Below are 12,873 nucleotides of genomic sequence, written 5' to 3'. Positions count from 1 at the left end.
GTCGAGTAATACTAATCACTACCATTGGTTAACAGCTTACCGTGTGTTTGGACCTGTGCTGTGTGAAACGCACCATATTGTTGAATCTCTCCAAAAGTTTTAGAATATAAATACTTCATCCCTATTAGCGCCATTTACAGATGGGGAAACTGAGGCTCAGGGATGTTAAGTGATTTACCCAAGGTCGCATTGGTAGGAGGGGGCAAATAAAAGATTCCAGTGTGGATCTCTCTGGTCTCAAAGTTAAAGGTCTGAATTTCTACTCTCCTGTAAAACCTGGAGTCAGAACATATTCAGACCTGGAAAGGAGTGTAGGGAACACTACCCTCCTCATTTCACAGGTGAGGAAACTGAGGCGGGGGGGGGGGCAAGGGAAGGAGACTTGTCCATGGTCACAGAGCAAGTTTGTCAGATTCGGAACAGGAGCACAGCCCTGCACCTTCCACCCCAAAAACACTTTTTCCTTCAGCACAGCCTCCTGGAGTCCAAGGTGGAGATCAATGCAGGAAGGAAGACCAAGGGCAAAAGAGAGCTCCTGGTGGGCAGGGGGAAGAGATGCAGGAAAACGTGAACCCATCAAAATGTCCAGGTGCGACCCCATGGTGAGAGGGGACAGAAAATGAAAACCCATCCATTCATTCACTCTGTCAGTCATTCATTTATTCATTCAACAAACATGTATGGGGGCCCACTCTGTACCAGGCCCCAGTAAGGGTACAGAATTAGCCAAACACAGACCCTGCCCTCAGGGAGCTTATAACCAATGGGACAGCATATCTGGGACCCTTGGAGGGGAATGTGTGAACTCCAGAGCTGGGGTGTCTCAGGTCCTCACTGCCCTTAGGGTGGGTGAAGCAGGTTTCAGCTCTGCTGTGGGGCCTCGTTGTGTGAGCAGAGGAGTGAAGTAGCAGGGAAGGGGGCAGGTTGTCTCCTGAGCCCAGGGCTGCAGGGAGAAGACCTGAAGGTGGGAGCACCCAGGTGTGCCCCACTCCCTGAAATGTAGGCGGGAGATCTTCCTTCCCATTTTTTCCTCTCTGCACAACAGCGATTTAAGTTAATTAAGTGGAACAATAAATTCTTTCTCAACTGCCTAGAACAGAATAATCTTTCACTGCTCACCCACTTTGGGGAAAGCACAGGCTCTTTGCTTTGAGGTGGCGACAGGCTGTGGCTGTCCTGGGGCAGGATGGGGAGAAAAGGGTGGTTGGGGGCAGAAGTCCTGGGCAGTCAAGAGGGCTGAGAAAGGACATCTAGCATCACCACCCTCTGTCCCAAGTCTCGTTTTACCCTGGCTAGTCTTTAGAGCACCTCTGCGTGGATTAGAAAACGCCCCCCCCCGCCCGAGGGTCCCGGCTCTGCTGATGCAGAGCCTGCAATTCTAGCCCCCAGAGACCTCTCCACTTGGCACCTCTGTGCAGGGCAGAAATTGCACAATTGCCTGTGGGCTCTGTACCTCCCCTGTACTGTCATTCCGTCACTACAGATACATCCCCTGTAGGCACACAGGTTTCAGGAGAGTTGATCGCATATGTTTTATTTCTGCAAACCAGATCCTCATTTTTAAACCCAATGGGGAGCCAGCTTTCTAAAGAAATCTTGATTTATGATCCCTCTTCTTTTTCATATTTAGATTTTTTTTCTCTTGGCTTTGCTTAGAACAGGCTATACCTTGAAAACCACATCTCTGATAAAGGGTCACTATCCAAAATATATAAGGAACTCATACAACTCAATAGTAAAAAAAAAAAAAAAACCCCAAAAAACAAAAACAAGCCCCACAAATAATCCAATTAAATCTGGGAAATGCAAGTAAGAAACACAATAAGATGTCACCTCACATCTGTTAGAATGGTTATTATAAAAAAGCCGAGACAAGCGGCAGGGAGGATGTGGAGAAAAGGGAACCCTTGTTCACGGTTGGTGAGAATGTAAATTGGTGCAGCCACTGTGGAAAATAGTATGGAGTTTACTCAAAAAGTTAAAAATAGACTGCCATATGATACAGCAATTCCACTTCTGGGTATGTATCCAAAGGAAATGAGATTATTACCTTGAAGAGATAGCTGCATCCCCGTGTTCATTGCAGCATTGTATACAATAGCCAAGCTGTGGAAACAACCTAAGTGTCTATAAATGGATGAATAGATAAAGAAAATGTGGTATATACGTACAACAGAGTTTTTTTTTAAATTGGAGTATAGTTGCTTTACAATGTTGTGTTAGTCTCTACTGCGCAGCAAAGTGAATCAGCTCTATGTATACATATACGCCCTCTTTTTTTGGATTTCCTTCCCATTTAGGTCGCCACAGAGCACTGAGTAGAGTTCCCTGTGCTAAACAGTAGGTTCTCATTCGTTATCTATTTTATACATAGTATCAATAGTGTATACATGTCAGTCCATACAATGGAATATTATTCTGCCATAAAAGGGAAGGAAATCCCGCCATGTGTGACAACATGGATGAACCTTGAGGGCATTATGCTGAGTGAAATAAGTGAGACAGAGAAAGACAAATACCATATGATCTCACTTATATACGTGGAATCTAAAAAAGTCGAGGGCTTCCCTGGTGGCGCAGTGGTTGAGAATCCGCCTGCCAGTGCAGGGGACACGGGTTCGAGCCCTGGTCTGGGAAGATCCCACGTGCCGCGGAGCAACTAGGCCCGTGAGCCACAACTACTGAGCCTGCGCGTCTGGAGCCTGTGCTCCACAACAAGAGAGGCCGCGATAGTGAGAGGCAAATAAATAAAAAGTCGAACTCAGAGAAACAGAACAGATTGGTGGCCACCAGGAGTGGAGCGGAGGTGTGGGAATGGGTGAAGGTGGTCAAAGGTACAAGCTTCCAATTATGAATGAATACATTCTGCGGGTATGATGGACAGCATGGTGACTATAGTTAACGATACTGTGTTATATATTTGAAAGTTACAAAGAGAGTAGATCTTAATAGTTCCCAACACACACGCGCGCGCGCACACACACACACACACACACACAATTGTAATTACGTGAGATGATGCATGTATTAACTAATCTGATCGTCGAAATTTTTTTGCGATATATACATGTATAAAATCATTATGTTGTACACCTTAAACTTATACAATGTTATACGTCAATTACATCTCAATAAAGCTGGGAAAAAAAGCCACGGCCCAGAGCAAAGCAGACTCAGGATGGTCAGATACTCGGGTTGTGGAGCCAGGGGACCCCAGGACCCAAGAGGAGTGGGCCTTCCTTCCTCGGCCAGCAGACGGCAGTGTCCACTGGGGGTCTTGCCTCCCAGGGAGGGTTGCAATCTTGGCTTCACTGGGGAGCTGGGGGGCCTCTCTGTGCTCCAAGTCAGAATCTGCCACAGTCTCGTGGGCCAGGGAAGGCAGCCAGGCTCAGGTTCATCCCCAGCTACTGAAGTTCCTCCACTGAGCCGGTGCCTCCGAGGTCTCACTTCCCCTCTCTGGGCCCGTTTCCATACCTACAAATGGTGAACTGACCGGCTGTGACAAACTGATGCTCTGGAATCCACGTTGGCACTCCAGGCCTGAAGGACCCACCGCAGCCCGGTGTCTGGGCCCTTCCGCAGATGGCCTGGCCAGTCTCCTCAAGCTCAGGACCCTCCCCTTGCCTGGAAAGCCCTCTCTTTCCTTCTTACAGTCTGTGCCCACTCTGCCATTCTCAAACTCACCTCCCCCAGGAAGCCTGCCCACACCATCCCCTTGTGCTGAGCCCTCCTGTAATCCCATGGTCCGCCTGTGCTCAACAACACCTTGCCTTGCCATTCTCCTTTTAGTGTGTGTGTGTGTGTGTGTGTGTGTGTGTCTGTGCATCCTTCCCTGCCTCTTCTGAGTTCTTCTCCTTTTTTCCAAATCAAGGAGTCCTGGACTCCTTGAATGTAGAATCCCAGTTCAGCAAGGGGCTCAGTGAGATCACTTAATCTGGTGGTTTAAAAAAACAAGAGACAAAAATCAAAACAACTTTCCTTCTAAGCTGAAAAATCCCTTTTCAAAGGAAAGCTTACAGAGAAGGTAGAACAGTCTGACAGAGTGAAGCAGAAGGCCCTGGTCCTGCTGCAGCCCCACTCCCCGGGGCCTGGAAGGAACACCAGGACCAGCCTGCTCTAGTCCAACCCTCTCTGTAACCAAGGAAGATTCAAGGGCCCAGAGTGACCAAGTCATGATAGTGACCCCATGGGCGCTTCTAGAAGACTTTAAATTTCAGAAAGCATCTTCCTCCTTTTCTCCCCCCTCCCCAGGTGAGCTGCGTCCCTGTGATGCAGGAAAGAAAGATCACATTGCCCAGAGGGGCCAGGTGACTCGCCCAAAGTCACACAGTTAGTAGTAGCAGGATGGGGCTCAGAACTCAGCAGAAGGGGGAGGAATCTTGCTGAAAGATCGCTCGCAAATGCTGCAGCTGTGGTTCTGCCCGAGGGCCAGCTCAGTCCCTGGCTCCTAGGGAGGGTTTTCTTGGGGCCTCTGAGGGCCCTCCCAGGCTGAGCATCAGAAGGTGTTGTGTAGGGGAGGCAAGGCAGGCCCCCGTCTCTTTGCTCCTCATGAATCTGGGGAGATGAGCGCGGCCCCTGGTGCCTCCAGTGGCCCTTCAGGATTCTTGCTGAAAGGTTAATTACCAGACCATCCCATCAAAGGAAATTGCACTTCTGTGCCTTAAAGACCAAACTGAGCTTCAGCAACGTAGTTATTTATGGACTCTAATAAGCATTTTCTGGGTGTGATTAACCTTTATGCCAAAGTCACACTGGGAATGGGGATGGCAGCTTCAATTCTAGCCACGCTGTGTGCTGGCCGGGGGGTGGGGGCATGTACGGCTGCTGGAGCAGCCTGGAGCCGGCAGGCAGCTGTCACGCTCCGGCCCGCCCACCCCGCCCTCTCCGTGGCTCCTGCGCCCTTCCCTCCCTCTCTGCCCATCGCTTCTTCCCCTGCCCTGCCCTGATCCATCCCCCTCCGTCCTTCATCCACTTGAAAGACAGACCTGATCGCCTGCTTCCTGGGCCCTAGTCTCCACTCAGCTGCTAAAAACAGTTCCGTGACCTTGGGCACCTCAACTATAAAACCCCTGTAAAATGGGGAGCATGGAACTTGCTCTGTGTGCTTTCCGCAGCACAGTGCCCCTTCCGTGTCAGCGACCCCTGGGTCCCAGGACGGTCAGTTTATGCGATGCTGTGATCGAGCCACAGCACGCCCTTGACCTTCTCAGAGGTAACATTCCGGCTTTGGCTCTCTGGCAAGGGGAGAGATTTGCAGCTGAGGTGCGGGTTTTATTTGGGGGCCTCGGGGCTGCCAGGCTGGCACACAGAAGTGAGGCTCTACCTCCTGAGTGAGCCTAGCGCCTGCCAGCTTCAGATCCTCAGTCCCATTTTGGTTTTCTCTCCACCTCACCAAGTCCTGAGAGCTTGGTTTGTCAAAAACGGTTCTGAAAGGAGAGCCAGCGGCTAGGGCTGATGACAGAGGGGTCCAAGAAAGTGGCGATTCTTAGGTCAAAACCACTTTTGGTTTACTTTGAGAGAGGATGACATGTCCAGTTTGGTGAAGCCCAGGCCTCTGATGTGACCCTACTCACCACATGCTCCAGCCATATATTTTGGAGTGCTAGACCTCACCACAGAGCGAAGGAAGCTCTTCACCCTCCCCAGGAAAATGGCCAGCATTACACGCAACATTCTGCATTAAATTACAGGGTTTCATCCCCTCCCCTGCCTCGTATTTGTAGACACCAGAGTAAGAATTCACAGCTTTAGCAGAACACAGACAACAACCTTGAAACTTCGGGGGCTTGTCCCTACAGTGCAATACTCTCCTGTTGCTGGAGTTGGAAAACTAGTGAAAGTTGAAGAGGAGATCAACGTACGGTAGAAGGAAATACACAGGAAAACTCTGGACTTTTCATGAAACTGTGATTCAGGAATAAGCCAGGAGCCTTGACAAACCCTTCCGCAGAGCCAGAGGTGTCACAGGCCCAGATTCTGTACAGAGCCAACATTTCCTGAGGGGAGAGATTGGTTTGGGAATTTTAAGAAACGTTTTTCTGTGCATAGTGCAAAACCGGCCCTCTATTGGGAGAAAATGACTTTGTGAACCAGCACATCCAAGGAGAGGTAAGGGTCAGGGTTACAGTTAGCCAGCCAAGGACAGGCTCCATCCCGTGGCATTTGCTTTGGATTCATGATGAATCTGCACGCGCCCTGCTCCTCTGTGAACCCCAGGACATTCAGAGGCGAGGCTAAGACCTTCTGGCTGGTGTATTTGCCATCTAATTAGAACCCTGGGGCGTAAGTGCATTGCACTGAGGCAATTCCGTGCATTTGGGACTAGTCTGAATTCTCTGATTGCCAGGGTCTAGAGCATGTACGGAGGGGACCTGGGCACATTGACGAGGGACCGAGTTGCTTTGCTTTGGAGGGTCGGGGAAGGTGCTGCCGCGGGGAGGGGCTCTGGACCTGGCGTTTGAGGACTGCAGACTTCACCAGGTGGGCCAGGGTGATGAGGGGGCAAAAGTGTGCAGACACCAGCAGGACCCCACGTGCTGGGGAAGCAACAAGTAATTCAGCGTGAATAAAACGTGGTGTGCTTTCAAGGAGAACGGGAAAGACCGAAACACAAAGCACAGCTTCAGGCTTAGAAGGACAGCGATGGAATGCCAGGCAGCAGGGCTGACATTTTCACGTCTGGTGTTACCGGTGCCTTTAATTTGCCTGCGGCTGAGCTGCCTCTGGGAGCCCCATTTCCACGCTGTGTGTGTACACGTGTGTCTGTGCTGGGAGGTGGCAGAGGCAGGGGTGGGTGGCAAGCCGTGGGTGGGGGTCTCTCGTCCCCTTCTAGAAGAGGCCTCTGGCCATCCCAGCTGACTGGCCCTCTCTGGGGACAGCTCAGAGCTGGGTCCCCGCTGCCTGTGCTGAGCCGAGCAGCAGGTCTGTCAGCGAGGACACAGCTCTCCGCTCGGCGTGCAGGAGCCAGTGGCAGGCCTGGTGGCTTCCTCCTCTCTCCGCTTCTGCGTTCTGAAGTGGAAAAGGAGGGTAAAGATATTTCGCCATCTCTCCGGGGACAGTGAAGTTTAATTAGTGATTAATAAAGTGTTGGAAGTTCCTTGGGGCCAGAGAGATGAATGGGTTTGTTCTAAGCACTCCCGAGTCCCAGGAGCGAGTTAGCTGACCCCAGCGCCGTGGGCTGAGGCCAAGCGCTGGGCATGGGATGGGGGTACAGGGCCGGGGGGTGGACCTCGGAGCCTGGACCTTGGCCCGGAGCAGAAAGACCCCTATGATGTGACAGGAGGAGTGTGCCAGCGAGGGGATAAACCAACCCACTGCGGACTCGGGCACAGCACTGAGGGGACAACGTGGGGGAGTCATCGGGGTCAAGGGGGCTTCCTACAGGAGGTGTGGGTGGAACAGATCCTGACCAGGAGTGGGGAGCATTCGAGTCCATCTTGGGTGGGAGAGCGGGGAGCAGGGTCTGTCTTTGTCATCAGACGGCGGGAGTGGGCAGGTGGGTGGCACAGGTCGTGAGGGTCTGGGGCGCAGGGTGGAGGCCAGTTTGGGAAGAAGGTACGGGAGCAACAGGGTCAGGACTTGGGTGAGGCAAGTGAGGCACTTTTCTCAAGCATGGAATTGAAAGAGCTGCCCCAAAGTGCAGTGTCAAGATAAATCATATTTTAATATTATTACTGATTTTTCCTTCTACCCGAGGCTCCAGTATGGCCCAGCACTGTTAGTGATCCTGGCTTTTTAAAAAAAGCTTTTGATATGTTGTTCATCATGGACTTTTTTTGCATTAATTTAGAGTTTAAAAAAATATTGCATTAAAATATTATGTATCTTGACTACTATGTTTTCTGGTGCCCCCTCCTTAAATTTTGCACTGGAGGTGAATGCCTTGGTCTCCTCACCCTAGTCCTGGCCCTGCGGTTGAGGTCTGCAAATGAGGGCTGCGAACGTGTGCTGCTCGTGTTGGCCACCACCCTGGCTCTACTCTAAATTAGAAACTTGCTCACGTGGGACTCGGACAAGTCGCTACCTCTCTCACGAGCTCATTTTCCCCTGTGAAATGGCTAAGGCTGCTTCCAGATCGAAGTGTCCCTGTCTGAAGCTCTGCAGTGAATTTTGCAGAACTGTTTGGAAATGGGCTGGTGCTGAGACACCATGGCAGGTTGGGGGGCAGTGGGGAGGAGAGGAGATGGTCCCGGCGAGGGGACCCCAGGAAGGAAGAGCAGAGGAACAGGGGTGGTGATGCGGAGAGCAGCCTCCCATGAGGTCAGGGAGACAGGGCTCTGCTGGTCCTTGGGCTCTCATGTCCTGACAACTGGAGGGGGGGCCGGTTACAATCCTCCACTACCCCAACCCCCCACACGCTCCTTAGCCCTTCACAAATCAAATCCCAAGGGAAACAATACCTCGCCACCAACCCCTGACTAAATAAGAGTCACCAAGTTCAAATCAATCAGCATGACCTATTGAGTGCCTCTTGTAGACCTGAAACACAATGTAACTCGTTAATACATTCAGCAAATTAGAATGCAATGAACAAAACAAAATCCCTCCCATCTTGGATCAAGCTGTGCTGCTCACAGAGGACTTCTACTTACACTGCGTCCTGTAAGCCTGGCGGAGTGGTGGTGGGGCGGCTATTACACCCGTCTTTACAGGTGAGGAAATCGAGGCACAGAGAGGTCAAGTAACCTGCCCATGGCAACACAGTGAAACTGGGGCTGGATGCCAGGTCTCTTTTGACTCTAAATCCACAGGGAAGGTGTTGACCTTAAGGGAGGGGACACAATGATTATGTGCGGGTGTTAGTTGAAGAAGTGGGCAGCCCTCTAGGTGTGAGACCCATGCTACTCTCCCCAGGTGGGCTGAAATTTTGGAATCAGAGTGACACAGAGTCCCCAGGGAGGGTAAGAGGCAAAGATTCTCCCTGGATTAGGGCAGGCATCTTTCCAGACACATTTATCCCTTCACCTCTCTGGGCCTCAGCTTCCTCATCAGGGACAGCCAGCCCCACAGAGAATGAAGTACCGTCGCGGATATAAAATGACTTGGGAAATGGTGAGGCACGATCTGTAGTGACCAGTAATTAGCTGGGTGGGGATGAGGGCCCGGGAGGCAGCTCATTAAACCACAGGGCCTGAGCTCCTGCAGCTGGGGAGGGAGGGAGGCTCACCAATGGGGGTCTTCTGTGAGCCCATGCGGGTGGGGGGTGCTCGGGGGGGGGGGCAGGTGGGAGGGTGTGGGTGTGGGTGTGTCGGGACACGCCTGTGCCACCCTTGAGACCCCGTGAGGATGGAGGTGGCTTGCTCAGGCAGAGCCGCTCTGGAGGCCCCCAGCCCTCAGGAAGAAAGTTCCCCTCTGTCCTGGGAACCTGGGCTCCTGCTGTCACCTGCCTCCCTTTCAGGCCCCTCAGAGAGCAGGGCAGCCCCAGACCTCGTAGGCAGAGAGGACACGGAGGAGGGGGGAAGGGAGGCTGGGCCGGTGGGGGAGGGGTGTGTGTCTGGAATGAGACGCGTATGAAGGGGGCAAGAGGGGCAGCAGGAAGCTCCAGGCCAGACAGCTCATGACACAGTCTAACTGTGTCCGTCACCTCCCTGTGCCCACAGGCCCTTCTCCTCCTGGGGCTGCACTCCATCTCCGCCTCCCTCCAGGACCAGCACTGCGAGAGCCTATCCCTGGCCGGCAACATCTCTGGTGAGCACCCCCATCTGCCTCCTGCAAGATTCCAGGTCCCCACCCCCCCACCCCCAGGGCTCCCAGAGCCTGCACACAGAGCCATGCCCTGGGGCAGGAACAGCAGAGAGATTTCCCCTCTGGGGCTGCAAGCAATCCATCGTCTATCCACGGAGTGCTGTGTCGAGCGGGGTCCTGAAGGTGGGTGTAAGTGTGGTGGGAGAGAGAGCTGCGACTAGGTGACAGCATCAGCCAGGGGCACAGAGGGGCTCGGGGCAAGCGTGCCAAGTAGCTATCCTCCCTGCTTTGGGGTGGACCACAGGGGAAGTCGCCCCAGCCCTTGCAGCCGTGAGAACCAACAGAGCGGAGGGCTGGGCTGACTCAGGCATCAGTGAGGAAGGAAACCTGCTGTTTGCTGCTGCTAAAAATGCCTGAAGCATAATATGTAGGGCGCTCTGTGTGGGGCACTGTCCGAGGTATTTGAGATACAGCTCTTCCTTGACTTACAATGGGGTTACGTCCAGATAAACTTATCATAAATTGAAAATATCGTAAGTCAAAAAGTCATTGAATACACCTAACCTACCGATCAGCATAGCGTAGACTAGCCTACTTTGAAATGCTCAGAACACTTACATTAGCTACAGTCGGGCAAAATCATCTAACACAAAGCCTATTTTATAAGTGTTGAACATCTCTTGTAATTTATTGAATAGTGTACTGAAAGTGAAAAACGGAATGGTCGTCTGGGTACAGAGTGGTTGTCAGTGTGTCAGCTGTTTACTCCCATGATCGCGTGGCTGACTGGGAGTTGCTGCAGCTGCCGCTGCCAGCATCACGAGAGAGGATTGTACCACATATAACTAGCCTGGGAAAAGGTCAAAATTCAAAATCTGAAGTGTGGTTTGTACAGAATGCATATTGCTGTCAAGCCATTGTACCGTCGAAAAATCATTAAAGTCGAACCATCGTAAGTCGGCGACCATCTGTATATTCACCGAGTTTTTACGACCTCCTGAGGCAGGTGCTGTTATCTTCCTTTTACACATAAGGAAACTGAGGCACAGAGCAGAACTAGTAAGTGCTGGAGCTGATTTGAGCCCAGGAAGCCTGGCTCCCAGATACGTTCTTTAGCACCGTGCTCTACCCCTCCTCGATAGAAAATACTGCTTAACTGCAAATATTACTAATACTTGTATAACTTCACCTTTTACAAAGTGCTTTTGTATAATAATCTTATTTCATCCTCACAAGAGTTTAAGATGAGATATTTGTACAGATGAGGAAACTGAGGCGTGGGAGAATTCGGTTTTTGGGCTCCTCAGGCCATGCCTTTTCTAATCTGGGGTGTGGTCCTTGAACCCCCATCCTGGTCCCTTTACCCAGGGTCCCGGGGATGCTGCTGCCCAGCGAAGGTGGAGAGGTGCACCTGAGGGTCTTTGAGAGGCTTGTTCTTTGGTGATTCATTTTCCTCTGCAGGTCTCTCTCCTTGATTCAATCCAACTCATTAACTGAGCACCTACTGTGCGCCGGGCCCCATGTTCCCTGGGAGAACAAAGAGGAGCTCACAGTCCGGTACGGGAGTCAAGTGCATAGACACACGTGCTATGAGGCGCAAGGCCCGTGCTGTTGGAGAAATGGCCACCACGTGCTAGCAGGGAAGCAGGGAGTTTCTGAACCTGGGCCTGCGGGGAGAGGAGGCTTCCACAGCTCCAGGCAGCTGCCCCCTGGCCTGCTGTTCCCTCAGTAGGGTGGGGGTTGGGGGGCGAGAGAATGAGCACCAGAGCTGGAGCACCGACTGGGTTCCCATGCTCATAGTGGCGCTCAGTCTTGTCCTGTGTGCCCTAGGGCCCCCCACCGACAGCCACAGGGATGAGTGTGCCTTTGACTCCCTTGAGCCTCACTTTGCAGTTATAGAGTAGGGCTGACACCTGCCTCAAGGATCTGTTATGATTAAATGCACTATGTTTAATGGCAATATTTCACAAACTGTAGAGTGCATACCACTACTGAGTATTATTTATTATTGTTGGTAAGAGCAGGCTTTTAAAGTGCTTACTGTGTAGCTGCAATGAGGGGCAGGCACTTGCCATGAAGTGCTCACTACAATGGAGGTGGCAGGGAGGTTAGATCGGGGTGGTGTGAATCCAGGAAGCCTTCCTGAAGGAAGAGGCTTCAAGGTGAGTCTCTGAGAGACTCTGAGCAGGGACTGGCAGAGAAGAGCCAATGCTCTGAGCCGAAGCTAGAGTTGACTGAGGACTAGCAGGTGGGTTTGGTGGAAGAACAGGGGAGGGGTCGGGAGGGGAGAGCAGTAAGCCTGGGGAGGTCCTGGGAGCCCAGAGCATCTGCCTGCAAAGTTGGCTAAGCTGGGCCATGAGGAACAGAAAGTTCTTGAGCAAGAGTCTGGAGAAAGATCGGGAGGGAAGAGACCTGCTCGGAGGCCTGGCCTGAGAAGAAGCTACCCCCGATCCCAGCCCCTTGCACGGCGGCCAGGTCAGTCTCCACTGACTCGCTTATTGTGCTCCTGCGCAGTGACATCCCTGAGCCCACGAAGGTGTCACCTGTCCTTGGAGGCAGCAGGCCGTGATGAATGTCGTTCATTTCCCGATGACTTGTACTCTGTGCCCCTACCCCCAGCCCAGCCCAGCCTGACTGGCTTCAGGGCACGCAATCCATCACCCTCCACAGCAGCCTCTGAAAATGGGCTGTCTGTCTCCAACACTAAGACCTACCCAGACTGATGGGCACTGGTAGGGACAGATGGTGAGGGTGGGGTGGAGGGACTGAGACAGATGGATGGGCGTCTGGCCGGGGTGGCTGGCACTGAGCTGGGGCATTTGGGGGGCCTCTCACATGCCAGGAGCAGGGAGAAGGTGGGTCCCCAGGGCTGAGGCTCCATCCTGTGGCAGATCACAGACCTGACAACTCATAAAATCATGGCATGAATATGACGATGCCAGAAAGTAATAGAATTATTGACCCATGACATCAGAGATAAATGGAATCATAGCACTGACAAGGACCCAGGGTCATCTCCTGTCTGAAGGTCATGAATGATAATAATAATTAATGTAATAACTAATAATAACAACTAATGTTTACTTAGTGCCTATTGTATGTTAGACACCATTCTAAGTGCTTTAATCTCATTCAGTCATCAAACAATACTGTTAGGAATTTTATTTTATTTTATTTTATTTTTGCGGT

At 51.9% G+C, this 12,873-nt stretch overlaps 1 protein-coding gene across 31 annotated transcripts in view; it reads left to right on the top strand.

The window, feature by feature from the left end:
- LOC115849110 (ADP-ribosylation factor 2) overlaps nucleotides 1–12,873 on the top strand; it is a 199,279-nt gene that overhangs the window by 161,409 nt on the left and 24,997 nt on the right. For 27 of the 31 annotated variants that reach the window (XR_009560226.1, XR_009560231.1, XR_009560230.1 and 24 more), the window contains one exon: nucleotides 9,600–9,687. Coding sequence is in view for 19 of the 31 variants with exons in the window: in XM_060290062.1 (XP_060146045.1) it covers nucleotides 9,600–9,687 (88 nt within the window). In the remaining 12 variants the exon portion in view is untranslated. Of the gene's footprint in view, nucleotides 1–9,599; nucleotides 9,688–9,712; nucleotide 12,873 lie in introns of those variants that run through there. The other 4 variants (XR_009560237.1, XM_060290077.1, XM_060290066.2 and 1 more) reach the window with 4 other exon arrangements.

This window comes from Globicephala melas, chromosome 20, assembly GCF_963455315.2.
Source record: "Globicephala melas chromosome 20, mGloMel1.2, whole genome shotgun sequence".
Taxonomy (NCBI): Eukaryota; Metazoa; Chordata; class Mammalia; order Artiodactyla; family Delphinidae; genus Globicephala; species Globicephala melas.
The sequence above is the reverse complement of the archived record's forward strand: the minus strand, read 5'-3'. Positions and strand labels throughout refer to the sequence as shown.